The 22,571-nt window shown below is 33.0% G+C and overlaps 1 protein-coding gene across 1 annotated transcript in view; it reads right to left on the reverse strand.

Annotated features, from left to right (window-relative positions):
* The window catches only part of EPC1 (enhancer of polycomb homolog 1), a 60,471-nt gene that overhangs the window by 4,386 nt on the left and 33,514 nt on the right, over window positions 1-22,571 (reverse strand). Inside the window, 13 exon segments of the mRNA XM_074267066.1 lie at window positions 77-411; window positions 413-444; window positions 554-617; window positions 619-696; window positions 1,799-1,917; window positions 11,297-11,649; window positions 13,414-13,562; window positions 13,650-13,739; window positions 13,835-14,011; window positions 16,726-16,885; window positions 17,599-17,747; window positions 18,120-18,326; window positions 18,426-18,571. Of these exon segments, the coding sequence (XP_074123167.1) occupies window positions 77-411; window positions 413-444; window positions 554-617; window positions 619-696; window positions 1,799-1,917; window positions 11,297-11,649; window positions 13,414-13,562; window positions 13,650-13,739; window positions 13,835-14,011; window positions 16,726-16,885; window positions 17,599-17,747; window positions 18,120-18,326; window positions 18,426-18,571 (2,059 nt within the window).

Below are 22,571 nucleotides of genomic sequence, written 5' to 3' on the forward strand. Positions count from 1 at the left end.
GTATTCTTTAAGTTAATTATTCTCAATTCCAAAAGAAAATGAAACAAAAGGCAAAGAGCCTGCATTTCCTACTCACCTTGGAACTGTATCTACAGAGGATGAAGACGGAACCTTGGGCACCTGACAATTTGCTGCTGCAGACAGCTTTAAGGCAGATGATGGAACAGCACTTATAGTCCTAGGTATATGTCGTGCATTTAAGGTGGTAATAGAGTTTACAGTGGCAACTGAAGAGGGCACAGTTAATCGAATGTTGTTCCCAATCAGAACCTGAGTTGTTGCAGAATTGGCAGCAGTCACTTGATGACTCAGTGCACTGTGGGAACTTGAAGTCTGTGTTATATTAGAAGGCTGTAACAAGGTCGAACCTGCTGTTGATGATGGACTTGTATGTACAAGTGCTGTTGGTGTATGTACTACTGAGGTGTAAGCCCTTATATACTCCTAGAAAGAAAACAAAATCAGATTTCAGAAAATATGTAACTCTGCTGTACCTAATACTGAAATGCATTTTTAAATGGGAAGATCAACTTAAATGTCTACATCATTTTACCTGAGGCTTGAAAGATGCCGTTCATTCCAATTCCAAGCACCACATCATCCTTCATCTTGAATCCCCATCAGTTGTTCTGACGTCACCAAAGCAGAAGCAGCAAACTGAGCACTAACGGAATCCAATGTCTTGGAAACAAAACCCTTAAAAAAAAAAAAAAAAAAAAAAAAAGCATAAATTATTGTACCCACTTAGCCCCTGTTTAATCGATGCTTAAAGATGCACAGGACAGGCAAGTCAAAGTTAGGGTAGAATAAAAACAGATTTGATAAACTAGTAAAACTAATGCCTTTGACATTCGGAAAAATCTGGTGAGAGATTACAATATTATTTGGGAGGACTTAATTGCTATGAATTTTATTCTATTATTTGAATTATCTATGAATTTTATTCTATTATCTGAATAATCTCCAAGTCAATGAATCTCAAACAGTAAATGGAATCAGCATCAACTCACTTCAAAGGGCTATATGAAAAATAGTTAGCAAAGTTATTGAAAATATCTCACAAACATCAAAACCACACACACACACACACACACACACACACACACACACACAAAAAAAAAAAGATTTAAGTAACCCTTCTCCAACTTTAGGCATAAGACCAATAAAATAACCTCTTTCCTCCCTGTCCTCCAACTGCTCTCCTTATTCTCTTCCCAAATGTACTACTGGAGATCCTTGAGAATTTAAAAATGAGATAAGCATCTTGTTGTAGAGGGCTTTTTTCCCTCCAGAAAAATCCCTAGCATCTAAGCAAAGTGTTTTACACATGGTTGGTGCTAAATGCCTTTCCTGAAAGATAATAAGCCTTGTAATACTAGCCTAAATATTAGAAAATAAAAACAAAAACAAAACCAAAAAAAGGAAAGTTCTTACAAAATGCTGATTTTCATAGGTCTACTTATCTCTACTTTTAGTGCAATAAAAATCAAAAGTTTCAATTTTTGGAAATTAAACCCATGGCATGTTTAAACAATTAGTGGACCAGAGGTCCACTAATTTGGAGACAAGACCATGTTCTTAAGTTTTGTTTTTTTAAAGGAGGGAGCAGAGGCAACACCTGCCACACTCACCTGTACAGCCCCTTCTAAACCCTGTACACAATGGCTATGATGTAGATTCAGGCGAAAGCCACTTTTCTGCTGGTTAGATGCAAGGTTCTATGACAACAGGTGACAATTAGAGATGAACTCTGGCGGGAAACAATGAGGGATAATCATAAGACAGACAAATCCCTCACCTGTGGAGTGTTGGTAGAGGAATGACTATTTGCTTGCTGCTGATGGATTTGTGCAAGCTGCTGTTTCTGCATGAGTGCCAGCTGCTGCTGATGTTGCTGGTATTGTTCGGCTGTAAATGCTGAACAAAATACAAAATGAGAAAACATTCCATCAAAAAAGTTATAAAAATTTTTAGATCCTAAAACAAAAAAAGATTCCAACATCACACACAAAAAAGTCTTCGTGTATCAAGATCAGTCCCTAAAAGGTTCATAATCCTGATAAAGATCACCTCCAAACTAAATTTATCTCAGTTTGCTAAAGTTGGCAAGCACCCCGTCACATTTTACAAGAGTGGCTCGAGTCAAAATAACTTCCTGAACTAACCCTAGGAAAGTGAAATGCTCATTTCCCAGGTTTCACACAATTTTTTCTGTAAAGCGGTGACACTTTGCTAGACAGTGTAAAAGGTTTTATACCCACACCAGCTTTTATACCCACAGATTTGGATTTAAATTTTCAAGAGTTTAACAGCAATAAATTTGTTAATTAAAACCAGTTTCTACTTCATCCGCATGACATTTCCAATGCATCTGGATGACCCTTGACAGTTCTGTTACAGATACTCATCATTTTACATTCTTTCCAATTTTACTTATCACACAAATTCCCTCTATATGAAGGATACAAGGTTGTTGGTTTTGCTGTGTTTTTTTTTTTTTTTTTAAAAGAATTCATCCTCTAAACACAACTTGAGGAAAGGAGGCTCCAAAAGTAAAGGTTAATTACCCAATTTTCCCCACCCAATTAACCCACCTGGAAAAAATCCAGTCAATAAGAACGGAGTTGTTTATGTTGATTTACTGTACAGAATGATGTCTGAGGAAAGACACTGTGTTATGCTACTTATGTTTGTCTATGGAGAGCTCAGTTCTAAAAAAAACAAACAAAAAAATTTTCATTTATTACCCCCCAAAAAGGGTGTGTGCAATTTTTAAAGGAAACCTTTCTTGCCAATTAAAAAAAAAGGAAGGAAAAAAAGCACATACAATCACAATACATCAGGCTTAAAGGCTTCTTTAAGAAGTCTGTAATGTTCGGGTAAGAGTTTAAAAACAAAAAAGTTATCATGCATTTATATCTAGGGATTGCAGGGAATCTGTATTTTATGCAGATTTCCTGAATCCAAAGGCTATTATGGCTATTATGTTTTCAAAATACGTTTTTACAAAAAAAAATAAAAAATAAAAATAAAAAGTAAAAATAGCGTAACTGCATTTTGATAAAGTTAGCCAAATATAATTCAGTCAAATTTGAAGTTCTTCAATGTAACTCATGAAGGATCTCTCTTCCCCAGGACCCAGCTCCAATCTAGCAAACAGTAATAAATTACTCTTAGTTGGGTATAAATTCTTTCATTTTTTTTGATGGGTTTATAAAGTAACAGACAGGTATGTTACATCTCTGGCCATTTAGTATATATGTATGTGATTTTTGTACACTGTATGGTTAAGGGAAAAAAGATCTGTTACTAGATGTTTCTACCAACTATATCTTATGTGACAAATCTGAATGATTTTCCTTCCCTAAATATTTTGTTTGAACTTTCTATAAAGGAACATTTTTGATGTTGTTTTATCCCTTAATATTACCAGATAAGTAGTTCTCCTAACATGATTACTACTATAGAGCTTTCTGAAATAGATTGTGAGGGCTCACTAAGGTATATAGAAAGACAAATAGTATAGAGTCGGTGTTATAAAGATTTAAGGTTATTTCTGTTTGCAACTAAAAGCATGGACGTATGCTTGGAATAAGGTATTTTAAATTGCTTAGGGGAACATTTAAAGGAAATAAGGGATATATCTGAATTTCTTAATTATAACACAAATCTTTCTTCTTAGTAAATGACCACTTCATGGTCAATAATTTTACACTACAACTTTTAAAGAAGACCACACCATTACTTTTCTATAAAAGCTAATAAATTATGAGACTATGGACTATGTTCAGTAATAACTACCTAATATTTATTTTTTAAAATTGTGATAACACTATTTTTCAATGATATGGAAATGCAAGCTGTAATAATAAGGCTGCAGTTAAGGAAGTAAATTTCAATATCACTTCTGTCCAAATTAAATATGTGAAATAAAAGTCTATTTTTCCATTCATTGATTCATCTCAAAATCCTAATTTAGCAACATATACCTCTATGAGTCTTGTGTGTTTTAACTGTTTTAAAAAAACATATTTTACTAATGTTGTAGGTTTAGAAATAAAAGTGTTTCAGAACAGGGAAGCATCATAGACAACCTTGAAGCTTATGTGGAACTGTAAGTAAAAAAAGCAGGCTAGGCTCATTAAAAACCTTACTGGAAAGAATATAAACAATCACAAATTCTCTAAGAGGTCTCATGTCTAAATTATCTGTAAGAAAGGTAAGAAGTAATATGGATATAGGAAGCTATGTTGTTTTTATTTTTAAAGCATTTAAAAATCTAACGCCTGAGGAAAAACTCGACATTAGATTGAGTTAGGTAGATGTGCACGTTTACAGTAGAAATTGAAGGCTAGATAGAAATAAAGACATTTTAATAAACACTAAAACTCCACTGAGGATCTATGCTTGCCTTGGTCTCTGCATGTAGATAAGTATTCCAAAAGAGGGAGTATACAGTAAAATCCCTAAGTTTGCATGTGACATATACCTTGAACTCTCTATTTGATGGCACTGGACAAAATTGTCTCTAAGAGCCCTTCTAATTATAAAATTATAGTGTTTTATGAGCACACAAAAAAATTTGGATCAAGTTTCCAGAACCTTAGCTCTACCTGTCCTGTGTGATCTATAGCCAATTATTTCTTCTATTTCTCTGGACCAAAATTTTCTATTTTATAATGTGGGGGCAACACTAAAGGATCCTGAGATTTCTTTCCAGTTATAAATCTTATGGATTTTCCTCCATAGTGAAACTCTTGACAACAATACTATCAAGAGCTGTCTAACTTAGTTGGAAATAATAGGTGTGTGTGCTATAGTGTAATAAGAAACTGCTTTTAGATATTTTAATTATACATTCTCCAAATTTTAATCCCCCAAAAGAACCTACAAACCAAAGAAAGCTGGTCTAAAGAGACCAACTGTTACATTACTTATCAAATGTGTGGATGTCAAGTTGGAGGAGAGAACATGAAAAAACAAATCCAACAAAGGTACCTAGAAAGATAGTCCAATTCTGAAAACAATCCCCGCCCCCCCCTTTGAGGCTGAGGTTAAGTGACTTGCCCAGGGTCACACAGCTAAGAAGTGTTAAGTGTCTGAGATCACATTTGAACTCGGGTCTTCCTGAATTCAGGGCTGGTGCTCTATCCACTGCACCACCTAGCTGCCCCCTGAAAACAATTTTAATAAGTATATATTCTGCTCTAGGTCAGATGACCTGTAAATAACCACAGTTTAGGAGGGATACTGACAGCTTATAAAGGGTTATTATTATAGGACTTGAAAAATACCAGGATTAGCTGAAAGAATTGGGTAGTCTTCACCTAGTGAAAATATTTTTAGGTAGGGGACAATTCTTCTCTCAGTCCCTTCAGAAAGTAAGACTATCATTGGAAAATGGAATTAGCCACGTTCTACCTGGCTCTACAGGGCAGAATTAATATATCAATGTATAGAAATTTCAAGGACGAAGAATTCAGCTAAATATGTCAAAATTTCTAAGACGAATTCAGCTAAATAAGTCAAAATTTCTAACCATTAGGCCTGTTCAAAAGCAAAATTAGTTGCCTTAAAAAAGTAGCAAGTTCTTTATTACTAGAAATCTTCAAGTATAAACTGGATGAAAACTTGAGAATGTTATTGAGGGGATTCATGTTTCAAATAGGGAATTGGAATAATGATTGTCTAAGATCTCTTTTAATCTCAAGATTCTATGAAAAAGTTTACACATTTTGAAAAAAAAGAAAAAAAAGATATTTTCAAGAAAAGTAAAATAAAAGACACTTCTAGATAATATATCAAAAGATGTTTAGCTTCTACTCATTTAAAAAGCCATGTCTGGAACATTTGGGGGAGTATATTTGAATTTCTGCTTTATACAAAATTAGAAATGTATCTTATAAATCAAAGAACCAAGATATAGAGTAATCTGTGTAAATTACAATGAAGGCTATAAACCAATTAGATTAATTTTAAAATAATTAAGTCCTACACTGGGATTAAAAATCAAAAAGACTGCACAAGTAGAGAAGGAGGGAGAATTAACATGATAGTACTTCATATGAAAAAAATGGAAGGAAAAGGAAAAATCATGTTAGCTTTTTTTCAACTATCTTAAGGATTGACTTTGAAAAGAGACCAGACTATTCTCTGTTGCTCTAAATGGTCAAAACTAGGTAAGTTTCAAGGAAATTTTAACTTAATAGAAGGAAGAATTACATTAAAGTTTCTAGCTCAACTTTTCAACAAATGAACTGCTAAAACCACAGACTCCTCATCTTCAAGGGATATTATTAAAACTAAATTGTCTTTTTTTTTTTTTTTTTTTAAATTTAAATCTGCTTGGAAGTTAGATTATATATGATATCCTTTTTTCCTACTCCAATATTCAAAGATTCTACCTGTTTGACCAAAACCATGATGCATGAAACTGGAACACTGTGCTGTCCTGACAGCATGCTTTATCTCAAGACAAAGTAGACCTATAAAGGAGTTAACTTCAATAACAAAGAAATTCTAGATAAAGAAATAGCAATTGCTGTATTAAATAGGTATTAAAAATGTAGATATTCAGTGTGTAATGATAAAACTTAGCAAAAAAATAAATAAATAATCAGTGTTAATGATACTATGAAAGACATGGGTAAGATGACCATAAGGGTATTAGGCTACTTCAAACACACAGTTAAGAACTTATTTATATTACCAAAGAGGTAGTATAAAGCTGAAAATGTAAATAAACTCTACTAAATTCATGGATGATAAACCACAAAGACAGGAAGAGAAAGAAAGATGACTGAACACATCTCTTATTTTTTGAAGTTTGAGATTAGGTTGGACAATTTTTTCCTCTCACTAATAGACATTATCACAGTCAGAGATCAGATAATCATGGGCTGCAGGCACTAGAGCCTGATTCAGTGTTCTCACATTAAATGTTTATTTTAAAGAAGATTTTAGTTAATGTTACTAAACTGCTGTTACACTAACAAATATATAAAACCGAGGCATCAAGAAGTACTTCTGAACCAGAATGCTTTTTTGGAAGAATTTGTCCATTTTTTAAAAAGAAAAAAAAGAAAAAAAGAGGTTTCTTTGAGGAAGTTAAATAATTTACCAAAATGTTTTTAGCTTCTATTTCTTTTAAAATTGGGTTTTGGTTTTTTTTAAAGAGGGGGTATGGATTTCAAAATTTCCGCTTTGAGGACATATGATGCCTGAAGAAGTCAGTGCTATTCTGAAATTTTTTCCCCAATTAACATTTTATTTTACAATGTTTTATGCTATATGATATTATAAAGCAAAAATTTTACCTGATGTTCATTCACACATAAAATCTCAACAACTCTATTTTGCTACAATGGTTCAAAGTGATCATGACTCACAACAGCTAAGAAGCTCTTAGTTGCTTGGGTTATTCAGTTCTATATTAATGGTACCATTTAAAGTTTAAATTAAATTGGGTATAAATTTAATTGTTTTCTTACAGCAATGAATTAATCATTTGGGTATCACTGTGCTGAGTTGTCTACAATATCAGATAACCCTACCAAATTCTTCCCATTTTGACTACAGCATAACTATATCCTATGTCATAACACAAGTCAAGACTACTATTCATATAGGTTTCTATTTGAAAGCTAGTTAGAAACATTACTAAAATTGGAAATAAACCAAATAATGTCATAAAACTAAGAAGTAAAAGTTCAATACTCTAAAATGAAGAATTAGAGAAGTGCATAATAATATTAAACTGAGGTCAGAATCAAAGTGGCTATTACCCATAAACTGTATTTTAAAGTAAAGCTTTTCTCTATGACCTGTTTGACTTAATTTTGAAAAGCTAGTTTGTTCATATCTATAAAAATAAAATTTCATCACTGAAAAATGAAGACATTTTTATCAGTGGTTAGATACAAGGACTTGACTCATTCTAGCTACAAATTTTATTCACCCATGAAAACAATCAAAACTTTAGTCAAAACATGAAGCTTAGAAAACATGTACCTAAAATGATGATGAAATCTCAATAACTAGGAGTTTGAAGTTCTACGGAAAATGCATAATTTCTAAAAGTCTCTATTCTATTACAAAAGTAGTTTCCCTCTCTGTGTTTTGATTTTTACATAAAATGCCACCTAAATAAGATCAATATTACTGGATGTGGTAGCACCTGGAATCTTTGCTACTAAAAGAGGCTGAGGCTGATGGGGCTGCTTGACTGTGGAAGTTATGAACTCCAGTAGAGCTTAAGCAATCGGCTATCTGCACTAAGTCTGGCATCAATGTGTTAAGGAAGTCTTAGAATCAGAGGGCTATCATGCTGCCTAAGAAGCAGTGAATAAGTCCAAGCAGGAAATGGGGCAAATCAAAGCTTCTGAGATTTAGTTTCCAAAAGCAGGATTTATTAATTTATTAACAACTGGTAAGTGGCAAACAAATAAGTGTGTGTATTCACAAACATTAAAAGTGCTTCTCAATAAAAATATTGCTTGTCACCTATGCCAGCAAGACATTAAAAGTAAATATTATTGATAAAGTGATATCTTTCTCTTTCCCCCTATACAATAAGTTTAATATTTGTTGTTTTATGGATGCTAAAAAATGTTATAATCTGGAAGAAGACTTTGAATGTAGGCTAGACTTTGAATAATGATTATCTTTTTTTTTTTTAATTCAAGCTTATGATTTTACAGGTATAGTTATTTACCACATTGTTATTACAAACTAATTTAAATCAGTGCTTTTAGATCACTGATATAGACAATTAAGATAACAAAATCCACTGGATATTTACTGAAAGAAATCTACATGAAAGTTTGAACTTAAGAGACTAACAATATTATTTTATCTATGAGGACTTAACTAATCTTCACCATTTTTGGATATAGAATAATAAGCCTGTTTCCAATTTCCCTTAATATTAGTTAAAATTATGGCATCATATATCCAGAGGAATAAAGATAGCAATACCTTGCTTATTATTCACATCACTTATCTATCTCACCTATCCACAAAAACAGGATTTACTTAGGAAAAAAAAAAAAAAAAGTTAAAAGTCAAAACAGACTTAAGCAAGTCTAAGCCATTAAAAGTTCATGCATCTTGGCCATAGGAGAGACCTTCAGGTCAACATTCTGACACCTCTTTTATAATCTTATTTTGCCTATAGTTCTAACAAGGTTAACCATCCAGTTTCTTGTCAGCACAGATTAGAAACAGCACAATTGGGATAGGGTGAAGGTAGGGGGCAGCATACATGCAAATAAGCTAAACAGACAACAGAAGAGACATTTCATAACAAGGGACAGAAAAAAACTCAAAAAGCAGTTTGAGGTTCTTTAACATGGGGATAAATAGCCAAAAATCCTGAGAGGTTTTTATATAAATGTAATATGTTTATAATGATAACTGATCATGAAAAAATTAATTATGTCCAGTGTATTAGACAAGGTGAGGGAGGAGTCTATAATATTTGAAATGCTAAAAAGTTTTCACTGTGAAAGGTATAAACTCCCAGACATCTAGAATATTTACTTTGAGGAACATTTCATTCCTAGATAAAGACAATGGAGCATTTTTGTAGATTTGATACCCATGATACAGTTGCCTTAAATATGTTGGGAGCCCTAAGCAACAGTTAAAGAATATGTAGTACTCACATAGTGCAGATTAAACCTCACAAGAAAAAGCATTTTACCTTGATAGTCCACTAAAATTACATGAGTAAGTGAAGTAAACACCAAAAAAAGGAAGACTTTAATGCTTCATTATTTAAGGCCAACTACCAGAAATTTTACAGGTAGTCTTTTGAGAATAGTAACCGAATACTAACCTTTAATATTTATCAGAAAAGCACAATAGAATTCTTCAGCAGATTAATTTTAGAAGACTAATGCCTACTTGGCAGCATATGAAAACCCATTTACACTGAATAGACATTACAGGGACACACTCATCCCCAATTTCAATTCCTCTACCTCGATGAGAAAGAGTTTCTTTCCCATAGTATGAAAACAGTAGAATAATGGGGGAGGAAGGGGAGAATATTTCTTAAAAAAACCTTAGGAATAGGAATAATCATGAAAAATATTAATTAGTCTGTTGTCTTATGAAAAACACAAAAAAAGTTGTAACTCATGCAAAACTGATATACTGATTTAATTTTTAAATGACTGGTTCTATAGCAGTATCAATGTTAAATTTAATAAAACTACATATGTAAAACTACATTTACCAACAAATTATAAATGAAATTGTTAGATCAAGACAAATGATATAAATATTCCCTTTTTAGCAAAAAGTCCCTTTTAAGCCTTCAAATGTTGATCTGAATTATTACTTACTAGTTGACTGTTAAAACAGGTTCTTAATGGTGCATGATAGTAGCAAACTTTCCTTGTAAGTTCAAATTTCTTCATAGTAAAGGTCATTAAAAAACTCGACTAGATTATTGGGGGACCTTATAAAATATATTTCTCTTGGGATATTTAAAAATACAATGGATTTAAATGTTTCTGGGAAGATTTAAATGTAAATGGTAGAAATTGTGAGAGAGATGAGTTGATTCACTTTATAGCATCTTTCATTCTATACCTGAATTCATCTGTGATGACAAAAATCTGTGTTGACAAATTTCTATATTCTTGTTTCAAATTATGAAAGTTTTAGACAGAATTTATGATTATATGGATAGTTTATAAGATGGAAAAAAAAGTATTTACTGCAGACATTCTTTACTATGATGTATTAGTCATAAGTTAGAAGTCACCTGAAAAGAAGTATGAAAGTAACCTTTTGTTTAAAGTATTACATCATTCAGAAATTATATAGTTGCTCTTTTCCAAAGTATTGTTTTTTTCTGTCTTTTGGCCTACCTCAATAAAGAAGGCCATGAAATTATTACTGATCTTGCCTATAATTAGACATGGTGAAAGACTGAAGAATTATAAAAAAGAAACAGCTTAGAAACCACAGTAGGGTGACTTTTGACATAAAATAGAAATAGTTTATTTATCTTATAGTTTATTATCAAGTGCATTCTAGAGAAGAAATTTTTTTTACATATTTAAAAAAAAAGACAAATTGCCTTTGTATATAAACTATATAAAATGTTAAAAAAAAAAAAAAAAGACAAATAAAACTAGATCTCAAATGATTTTTCAGTGACTCAAAGAAAGTTAAAATTTACCTTGAACAGAGAGCACAAAAAATAAAATTGCTGAGCGTATTTTAAAAAGTGTCTATATTGAACTTTATATTTCAACAGAAACATGTATTAAAATAAACATACCAAAGTGTGCTGAAGCACTGCTACTTTTACTTTGTGTGGAGGTACTGCAGGTCTGGGTCCCAGGTTGTGCTGTGCCTGTCCGATTTATACTCCTATATAATTTCCTACAGGAGAGCTCATCATTGTCACTGTCATGTAGGGATGGTGTCCGAGGCCTAAAATGCCGCCATCTACATGATTTGATATTGACTAGTATCTGACTGAGGTCTTTAGAGAAAGATTTGTCCGAGGTATTTGTTTCTGAGGTATTGGCAAATTGATTGATTGGAGAGTGTTGTGGGGAGGAAAGCATTTCCAAATCCAGATGGCGAAACATACTGTCATAGTCTGAATGAGTTCTGTCCAGTAATACCCTAAAATAAAAGCATAAAAATTTACTCGCCTATTTAATAGCCAAAGTGGAATAATTTTTTTCTATTCTTATTAATTATCATAAGGAACCATAATTCAGAAATTAGCTTCAAAAAATTATATGTACTCTTTTGTTGTAGTCTAGTACATGCCTAACTTGCCTTACTTCTTCTGTAAAAGCTAATTTTCTTTCTCACTTATGAAAATTCAAATCCCAATTAATGCTAATATACATTACTTATTAAAATTAATGAAATATATACAACATGTGTGCATATGTTTGTCTATCTCACTGAAAAAACTTATTCCCTCTATATATCACAATGTTTTTTAGGCATTTACTTTATGATCTGTTCCAAAAATGCAAGTCATCTAAAAATATGCATGATGTTTTCTTTCCAAAAACAAATATAATTTTTCACTGCATTTTGATTTTCATTTAAAAGCAAAAGCATATTTCAAAACGTAACCATTGTGTTTATCTGGGGAAAAAAAATCCAACAAAACTTTCTTGATGAGATAGGAAAAAGAAAACTTGACTTATAGAAAGTAAAAATGGAGCAAATAGGAACGCTGAGAGCAGGGAGACCTTGTGTCTTAGTCCCAAAAAGATATCTTTTACACTGATAAGGGAATTCCTTTCTGTATGAATCTATCTTAAATTTTCAATGTTGTAATTGATTTCAAAACTTTAAAAAGATTTCCACAACAAGAGAATTTTTTCTCTTATGGACATCATCAAACCATCAACAAACCTTTATGAAATACGTACTCTGGGCCAGGCAATACACAGAAACAAAAAGGAAACTGTCTTTGTCCTTAATGAATTAAAATTTTTATCACTGGAAACACTGTATGCACATAATAACATCTAACATTTCTATGGCAACCACTACATACAAAAACCTGTGCTAAAACTTGAAAATTACTCTCATTTGACCCTCACAACCACACTGGGAAAGTAGATGCTATCATTATCATCCCCCATTTTAATAGATAAGTTACTTGAGGCAAATAGGGATGACTTGCCTAGAGTCACCCAGCTGCTGGGTGTCTGGAGACAGATCTGATTTTACATCTTTCTGACTCCAGCCCAGCAGCCTAGCTACTCTGCCACCTAGCTTCCCCTAGGCAAAATGTATAAATATGCATTAAGTGGGGGGCAGCATGGTTGAGGGAGACATTAGCAACCAAAGGAACAAGCTGTGGAAACCAACATTTAAATTAAGCTTTAAAGAAAACTAAGAAGCAGAGGTGAGGAGAGGTGGGAAGCAGGAGCTGTAAAAAAGACAGAGATGGCAGACAGTGTCATGTGTGAACAATACAAAGCAAGTCTGGGGAAATCACATAATGTGTGAATAAGAGTAAAAGTTGAATAAAACTAGAAATGAAATAATGCATTTGGATCTTGGACTTATGTCAGTCCTTGTGTTTAGGATGCTTTCCTCATTATTTGCCTACTGAATGGGCTCTTTCTCTTTCTCCACAAATAAAAAAAGTTTTTTTTTTTTTTTTTTTTTAAAGTCTGACTCCTGTTGTTATACATTAAGATAAACAAATCTTTAAAGTCTTAATAGATTTGCTTCCAATATAAACTGTAGACTACAGAGGAACAAAAACCAGGTGGTAAATAAAAACTTCAGTCAGTCAGCAATCAAACTGAATATAATACCCAGAAGCATCATAACCATAGAAAATTGCAACATTAGAAGTTACAAAATCTAAAATGGTCCTATACATATATTAATAACTAAATAACATCTTACCTTCCACCACGCCCAACCCGTCTTCGTGCAAATCCAATACACCTCTGGGGTATAGTGAGGGTAGTTAAGCAGTATCTATAACGCACATCTCCTAATCCTCCATCTTTAGGACTAGTCCATGGCCAATTGCCAGTTTGGTCTAAGTGAGGCTAAAAGACAATCAATATAAACTAAGTATTTTATATTAGTATTAACTAATTTAAATCAATAAGTGAAAAAAGAAGTATTCCACTTACAGCATAGTACTGACAGCCTGCTTTCCTACGGAAAGCGAAAGGACCATCAGGATCATTCTCTTCCTCAGCTTCAGATGAACCAGACAAAACCTTTGAATACACCATATAGAGAGAGTTAAACCATGCATGACAACTACAGCATCATGTTCCTCCTGGATGCTGATCACAAAGATGTCAAAACTTACCTGGGAGAGGGGATCTTCATCTGAGCTGGGAAAGTCATACTGATTTAAATCTTTAGCATTAAAGACTGGCAGTGCAGCAGGGCTCGTCTGTTGAGGAGCAGCAGTGGCAGACGAGGCTAAGACTTTGGGCTTTTTCTCATATTTCCTTTTCGGTCTTATAAGATCCGTTTTTTCTTGCTACAATAAAACCACAAGTTAAGTAAACTCCTCAAAGTTATATTTAATTGAGTTAGAGTTTCCTGAAAAGTCTACTGGAAAATGAAAGGGAGGCATTTTGAAGTTTTTCATCACAGAATGTAAACTGCATTATATATAAGTTTCAAGGATCTGGACTGGTACATCATACATATCAATTACATATCCACAAGACTCTTAATATTCTTTATTCCATTCAGTGCTATGGAGCTTTCCATCTGATAAAATGCATCACTACAGTATATTGTCAATTACATTTAAGTACAAACTAGGAGAGGACAAGAAAGAAATAGAAATGATCTTGCTTTCAAAGAATGTCATCTACATAATAAGAAAAGTGGTAAAACAGGTTTAACAGCTACAAAGCAACTAAAATGAAAATTTGAGTATTAAAAGAGTATCGTGTAGTTGTTCAATATTATATTTCTACAGGATGAGAATTCTGAACAGAATTTTGAAGATTTCAATTAATGCTGGTTGAATTGAATACCAAGAGAATGATAATGTAATCATAAAACAGAGAGTTCTATGACTAGAGAGTATAATAGACCATAGGCAATAATTCAACAAATAATCATGATATATATATATATATATATATATATATATATATATATATATATATATATATATATATATATAGCCAAGATTAGAAGCAAAACAGAATTTTTGGGGAGGGAAGATTTTATAGACAGTGTTTCAGATAAAAGTCTCATATCCCACCTTATATAAAACTTTGGCAAATAAGTAAGAATATGAGTCATTCCCTAATTGAAAGATGGTCAAAGAATACGAACAGGCAAATTTTCAATGAAAAAAAAGCAAAACTATATGTAGAAACACTAAAACTGTTCTAAATCATTACTGATTAGAGAAATGCAAATTACAACAACTTTGAGATTACGGCTCAACACTTATCAGATTGACCAAACTGATTCAAGGGTAAAATGACACGTTGGGGGGGATGTGGGGAGAAAAAGGAGACTAATACACTGTTGATCAAACTGTGAACTAATCTAACCATTTTGAAGTATAATCTGGAATTAGCCCAAAGGTTATTAAACTGTGGGTACCCCTTGACTCAAGCAATACCACTATTCCAAGGTGATCAGAGAAAAATGGAAAGAATCTACAAATTCTAAAACATTTATTATATGTAGACTATTAAGTTGGGGTAGGGACATATAAAGTTGGAGAAAGCAGGTTCTGCATTCAAAGTTCATAGTCTAGCAAGAGACAAATACAGATAATACAAAATAGTCATTAGAGAAGTATGAGAAAAGTACTATGTGAGGTCTAAGGACAGACAAAAGTCACAACCAACTACTGGAAATCAGAGAAGACTCCAGGAGTAGATAGCACTTGAGTCAGACTTCAAAGGACTGGTAAGAATTTGCAAAGAAAAAGTATTTTGTGAACAGTATAACTTAATAAAAAATACTGAGTTAGTCTGCTAAAGGGATTGCTAATATTAATTTTTAAAAGGCTTTGAATGCTAGGTAAAATAAAGTGGGAACTTTAGTAAGCTATAGGAAAACATTTAGGTATCAGTAAAGAAACAACATGAATAGACATGAAGAAAGTTAATTTTTTGGAAGCAACTTGAAAGATAGTGTAGACAGGGAAAGTAGTGCTGAGAAATCTATTAGGAGGCTATTGTAATAAAACTAGAACACAGCTCTGTTGTACAAGAATGATGGAAGTGAGAAAAGAGACAGATATGGATGCAAAAGACAGGGCAACAGAATTAACAAGGCTTAGGAACTAATTGGCTAAGTGATTATGATAAAAGAATCAAAGATCACACCCAAATTTTACATATATAAGTCTGGTTCACAATACTAGCAGAAACAGTGAAAAAAAGACTAAGTTTAGGGAGGAAGAGTTAATAAAGTGGATGTTAGACATATTAAGCTTAAGGGTGTGGTATTAGAAGCAACTGGAGATGACACCTCTGAATGGTGAAAGAGAGAGGTCAGAGTTTTAGAGAAAGGAGTAATTTTTACAGTCATAATTGAGCCTGTGACCCTGAATGAGACTGCAAAGGAACAAATGTGTAGGGGAGTGCTAATATCTTATTAATTCTACCACTTGTTTTCCAAGTATTTAAAGGCTTGGTCTTATTCTATGAAGTCTTATGTACATAATTTTAATTAATTGAGATGTCATTTTATATGTTGTTAGCAATTTCTTGACAAATTAGGAAGAATTGGAAGCAGAGCATTTTCTATGGAGAGTTCATGTTTCTGGATTAGGGCATAGTGAGGGCCTTCAATCTAACAACAATAAGAGCTTAAAGATAAAGATCAAGGATACACTATTACAATTATAAAATAATCATGGAAAGTACAGATAAAAGGAACATGAGTTTATTTCTTAAAATGCTAGAATATTAAAACTCAACTGAATATCTGAATGTATACTAAAAAATAAGATAGTGTGCCTATTAGGTAAAGAGGATAGTAGAGTATAAATTTTTGGAAGGTAAGGTAGCATTTTGATTTTGTCTTAACATCCTCAGTGCTTGCTTCAATGTCTTGCTTATAATAGGTACTTAATAAATTGCTGAATTTGTTGAGTAAATCAATTGAATAATATCTCTGTCCTCAAGGAATTTACATTCTAGTAGGGATAAATGTAGACATATAGGCACGCAGACAGGTTTGTAAGAACAAATAAAAGATATATAGAATTACCTTATTAACTTTAAATTCCTTAACATCCATCGCTTCCTGATGTTTAAATTGATTGCTATTACCAATAGGAATGATGGGGATAGCATAAGTAGGTTTCATTGGCTGTCTTTGTGCCATAACCTCAGACATGATCTCTCCATTGTAGTCGCCCAAATTATACCTGAAATGACCACAGAGAAGAAATATTTCAGAAGGTTAATTTATAAATATTTGGTAATCACTTTAAATATGATTAAGGGTATAATTCCAAGGAAGGGCTATACGTCACAAATAAATTAGAATTGGAGAGAACTTCTTAAGTCTTATCAACCAGCATCCTTCTTTGGAGATAAACAAACAAGTTCGATTAAATACTAAGTTCAGTGCTGTTTCCTATCACACCATGTTGTCATGATGTCATTTTAAAGCTAAGTAACAGTTAGCCAACAAACTGTTAATAAGTTATTAGAATCACTTAACGATTAAAACAACTCTTGATTATTCACTAGCTAATTACCTAGCCTGTGAATTTACTCAGTTCTTTTGCCTTTTTTTTCCTCTCCTTATTTGGCTGTCTTATAATTTTAAAATATCTATTCTTCAAAAAAGGATAGAAATGAGAGGGAAGTAGAGGTTCCAATCAATTAAACCTGCAAGTATAGTAAAAATATGGTGGGAAGATTAAAAGTGATATTTAAAGTTGAATTAAACAGAGTGGAATCTTTATATCTTAAGCATAAGATAACAGGGAATAGAATTTATTTAATTTTCTTGAATTGGCCACTTTGGAAATATACATGAATATGTATATTGTGCAAATTAATATTTAAGATGACAGTCAAATTTATGGATATTAACTTGTTAAGTATTTTAGACCATAAAACAATACATTACCTTTTCTCCATAATTTCCAGTGTTAAATGTAATAGTTCCCTCTTACTTTTTTCTCTTCTTTTTATCATTTCTAGAATAGTAACAGCCCGACTCAGATCTCTACGCAATTTAAGCATTTTTTCATATGAAGCTTCATCATTTTTACGATTCTGTAAATATGAAATGTGTCAGTTTTATTCAGCTGTAAATAATTTTATTCCAGAAAAACAAACAAACAAACAAATTATTAGTGGTATACTTTAAAGAATACATATTGGAACTGCATAAATCTTTACATTGGTTAAATGTAAAAGGAACTCTAATTACCAGGAAAACAATCTGACATGTAACTGTTAGGTATATTAAATTGAAAAATATATCCATTGTAGAGAGAAAAAGCAATATTTTGCTTCAATTCTATATAAAGTCACTTCTGAGTAAACTATAATAAAGATTAAAACACAAAGAGCAAGCATCATAGTTCCTACTTGCAATAAAAGATTATTTTTCCTCTTAACAAAGATGCTGCCAAATTGACTTACTTTTCGAGTCTGCATTTTTTCAGTACGTCTTCTGAAAGCCACATAAGGATCATTTGTGCTGGAGCCATCCCTCTTCTCTTGTTTTACTGTTGGGATAAGAGATAGACCTCGACAGTTTTTCCTCTTCCTAATCCAGTATTCATATACTTCTTTAATCAATTCATCATCTTCTTTCAGCAGCAGCTTGGCCTCCTGCAGACTGACTGGCTAAATGTAAAATCCACAGTGTCATTTTTACATGTGCATACATCTGTGCATTTGCTGATTGTACTTACATTTTAAACTGAATCTGCAATAGAGCTGTACCTGTTGGCCGCTGCCTTTTTCAAGCCGGTCAATCATCTCTTCAAACTGCAAAGGAGAGATATCCATTTTCTTCTTCAGCTTATTCACAAAGGCTTCATCTTCAGAATCCAAATCATAATCAGGCTGCTCAGCATCCAAACTAAAAGCTAATAGCATAATGAAAATCTTACGGGACCATTCATTTACTCCTTAAACAATTAAACTACATAAGTTTGTGGATGGAAATTTCAAGACTAAGATCTCATTTATATTCTCTTTCAGGAGCCACATATTATATCTACTTGCTTATCTTGGTTTTGTATTACATCTTTCATAAAAGTAAGACTAATGAAAGAAAAAGTCTGCAGATAAGACCTTATTTATGAAAACCAATAAAAGAAACAAGTTTCACAAAGCACATAAATGTTTTTACTGTTTAGATGTTTTTCAGTTCTGACCAACTCTTCAAGACCTCATTTGAGTTTTTTGTACAGGCAGTAATTTACCATTTCCTGTTCCATCTCATTTTATAGATGAGGAAACTAAGTCAAACAGAGTAAAGCAACTTGCCCAGGCTCAAATAGCTGTAAATGTCTGAACTTAGATTCAAATTCAGGTCTTCCTGATTCCAAGCCCAGCTTTCTATCTAATGCACTACATACCTGACCCATGCAAATAAATTAAGGGCCTATTTTAAGAAATTTTCTTTTTTTAAATAAAAGGGCTTCTGCTAAAGATCATAAAAATACTTGCTTTAGAATATTTAGATATTGACCTCCTTGGTTTAAAAAATATAGCAATCACATATTTGTGTTAGTAAATTAGTAAACTGAATAAATGAAAATTAAGATAATTTCCTTTTTATGGCTCCATCTTAGTTCTAGAGCTTCCCCCAACAGTAGTTTTTGCCTATGCTGATCACACTCATTACTATCTTATACATGAAGCTGGGGGAGAGAGAGGGAGAAGACACCTTGAAAGGCAATTTTTGTAAGAACTCTTTTTAGCATTAATTATTACTAATTCATATATTCTAGTTTGGTGAAAGCCTCTAGAAAATCTCTCATTTAAAGTATTTCCTTTTCAAAAAAATGCATAAATCATAGCATATGCATCATTATTATCTATATATTGTTAATCTAAAAAACAAGTAGATTTTTTTGGTTTAGCCTCTGACTTGAGCTCATCCTCCATTATCCACCGCCTATTAGATATTTGAATTTGGCTACATCCCAAAGGCACGTCAAATTCCAGATGTTTAAACTAGAATATTATCTTTACCACAGAAAAAATCCTTATGTTGGAGGGGCTGTGGGAAAACTGGGACGCTAATGCATTGTTGGTGAAGTTATGAAATGACCCAACCATTCTGGAGAGCAATCTGGAACTAAGCCTAAAGGGCTATTAAACTGTGCATATCCCTTGGATCAGGCAGTGTCCCAAAGAGATTTAGATTTGCATCCCAAAGAGATCATTAAAAAAGGGGAAAGGACCCACAAAATGTTTATGGCAGCCCTTTTTGTAGTGGCAACTGGAAACTGAGTGGATGGGGAATGACTGGATAAGTTATGGTATATGAAGATAATAAAAGATTATTGTTCTATAAGAAATGCTGAAAATGATTTCAGAAAAACCTAGAGGGACTTACAGGAACAGATGCTAAATGAACTAAGTAGAACCAAGAGAATATTGTCCACATTAACAAGATTATGTGATGATCAACTGTGATGGACTTGGTCTTTTCAACAATGAGGTGATTCAAGACAATTCCAATACACTTATGATAAAAGTGTCACATGCATACAGAGAGCAGACTATGGAAACTAAATGTAGATAAAAGCACAGTATTTTCAACTTTTGTTGTTGTTGTTTACTGGTTTGTTTTTTTCTTTCTCATGGTATTTCCTTTTCAATATGATTTTGTTTTGGTGCAGCAGGACAAATATAAAATACATTTAGAAGAAATGAACATGTTTAACCTATATCGGATAGCTAGTTGTCTCAGGAAAAGGGGGAAGGGGAAAGTGAGGGAGAAACATTTGGAATTCAAGGTTTTGTGAAAGTGAATGTTTAAAACTACCTTTGCATTTATTTGGAAAAATAAAATACTATTTTAAAAAATCCTCATGCTTCTTCAAAAGTCCCTAAAATTTCTGTTAAAGATAAAGTCAGCTTTTTTTGTCTAGATAGTGGAGTCATCCTCCATTTCTCAACCCTCATATCTAATCAAAAGACAATTCTTTTGAAGCTTACTGCCTCCCCCCCCCCCAAACACCTTTTGCATTCATTCTTTTCTCTTTTCATTACTTTTATTCAGGCCCCCATTATCTCTTACCTGAACGCAACTCATCTCCTCTCCTTCTATCCATCTCAAGTGAAATGCTATTTACCAGAGTGTGGGACCAAATCACAATTCCCTTGCACAAACTCTACTGGTTCCCTATTATTGCTAGGAATAATACAGACTATTCTCTTTGGTCTTAAAGTCGCATACAATCTGCTTTCCATCTATTAAAACATCAATCCTCTTGACATACTTTATGATCAAAATTGACTTTCCTGTTGTTTCTCATGCATAAAACTTTGTCTTACATCTGTACATATGCAGAATCTTACTTTTACTTCTTAGAATCTGTAATTTTTCTCAAAAGTTCATCAAGCATTATTCTTCAACATAAGATTTTTCTTGATCCTCCAACTGATTCGCATACAGATTCTTTTATATCTTTCTCATAATCTGCTATTCTACTCTCCTTGGGAATTATATTTCTCACATATAGATCTATATTTGAAGTATATTTATATGTGTACAGGTCTCCTTGTATTTATGTGAAAGCTCCTTGACAGCATAGACAGACTGGTGCTTTGTGAATAGCCAAGTTTTCATGTGATAATCTTCCATTTCAAAAGGAAATATTATTATTGTATCTGATACTTTTTTCTTGCAAATCCAATAACCAATGGTTTCCATTTTAAGTCATGGCAAAAGGCCAACTCTGGGCACAGGTGAAAGAACAGATGCATTGAATCAAGACTATTTTGTCGGTCTCAGAAATCAGACTAGATTGAAAAAAAGGAGGGGAGAGGAAAGTCAGAATGTAAAAACTGAATTACTTATTTTTATTTATGATTTAGAGGAATAATTATTTTAAAAAACACTTCAATAGCATTTACTAGCATATTTGGGCACCATTCCTATATATTTCTCAGAGGAAAAATCAATAAGAATGTTTTCCCTAAATACAATCTTCATTTCTTCTTCTTGGTAAAAAGAAGTACTATAGCTGCTAGAAAAGATTTCTTTATGGATTTAACCATCAAATTCAAACTGGACACAAGCCAACAAAAGCAAAAAAGAAGTCCTGCTGGAATACCAACAGGAGCAATTTATTGGAGAAGGCAGATCAAGCATGTGCACAAAAGGGCTTGCCTTGACAAAAAGGACCACCTTTTCATGAGATAAGATTCTATGAAGAAGAGAGTGAGGTTATCTGAAAGATTGGGGGGAAGAGGGGCGTGCAGAAAAGGAGAAGAAAAGAAATTCTCAGACAATGGCTTCTTTTTTCCAGTGAGTTATAAGGTTCTTTTCTGAATGGGTAGAGTAGGAAGCCTAAATGAAGGATAAAAAGCACAAAAAGATTTAGAACAAGCTATGGGGAATGGAATGCAAAGAGATTAGGAAGACATAAAAGGATTCTCTTTTTTAAGAGCCCAGAGGATAGGATTATCAGTTTTGGTGAAGGCAATAACAAGATGGGAGTAATCTAAAGCTGAAGTTTTGGAAAGACATGACTAGTGACAGGACCAGAAAGTAAAGGATGAACTGAACTTGATGGAGGTGAAAATATCACCACAAGGTAGAAACGGGGAAAGTAGTGTGGCTAATGCAAGGATGATGGCTTGGGAAAGAATAAAGGGAAGGGGGTGATTAGCTGCAACAGCAGAGATGAAGGGCAGCTAGGGGATGTAGTAGCTAAAGTACTGGGCCTGGAGTTTGGAAGACTCATCTTTCTGAGTACAAATCAGGCTTTAGACACTGTGTGATCCTGGCATGCACCTAACCCTGTTTGCCTCAGTTTCCCATCTAATATGAGCTGGCAAAGGACATGGCAAGCCACTTCCAATATCTTTCTCAAGAAAACCCTGAATGGAGGTCATGAAGAGTTA

Source organism: Sminthopsis crassicaudata, chromosome 5 (assembly GCF_048593235.1).
Source record: "Sminthopsis crassicaudata isolate SCR6 chromosome 5, ASM4859323v1, whole genome shotgun sequence".
In the NCBI taxonomy this organism is placed as follows: domain Eukaryota; kingdom Metazoa; phylum Chordata; class Mammalia; order Dasyuromorphia; family Dasyuridae; genus Sminthopsis; species Sminthopsis crassicaudata.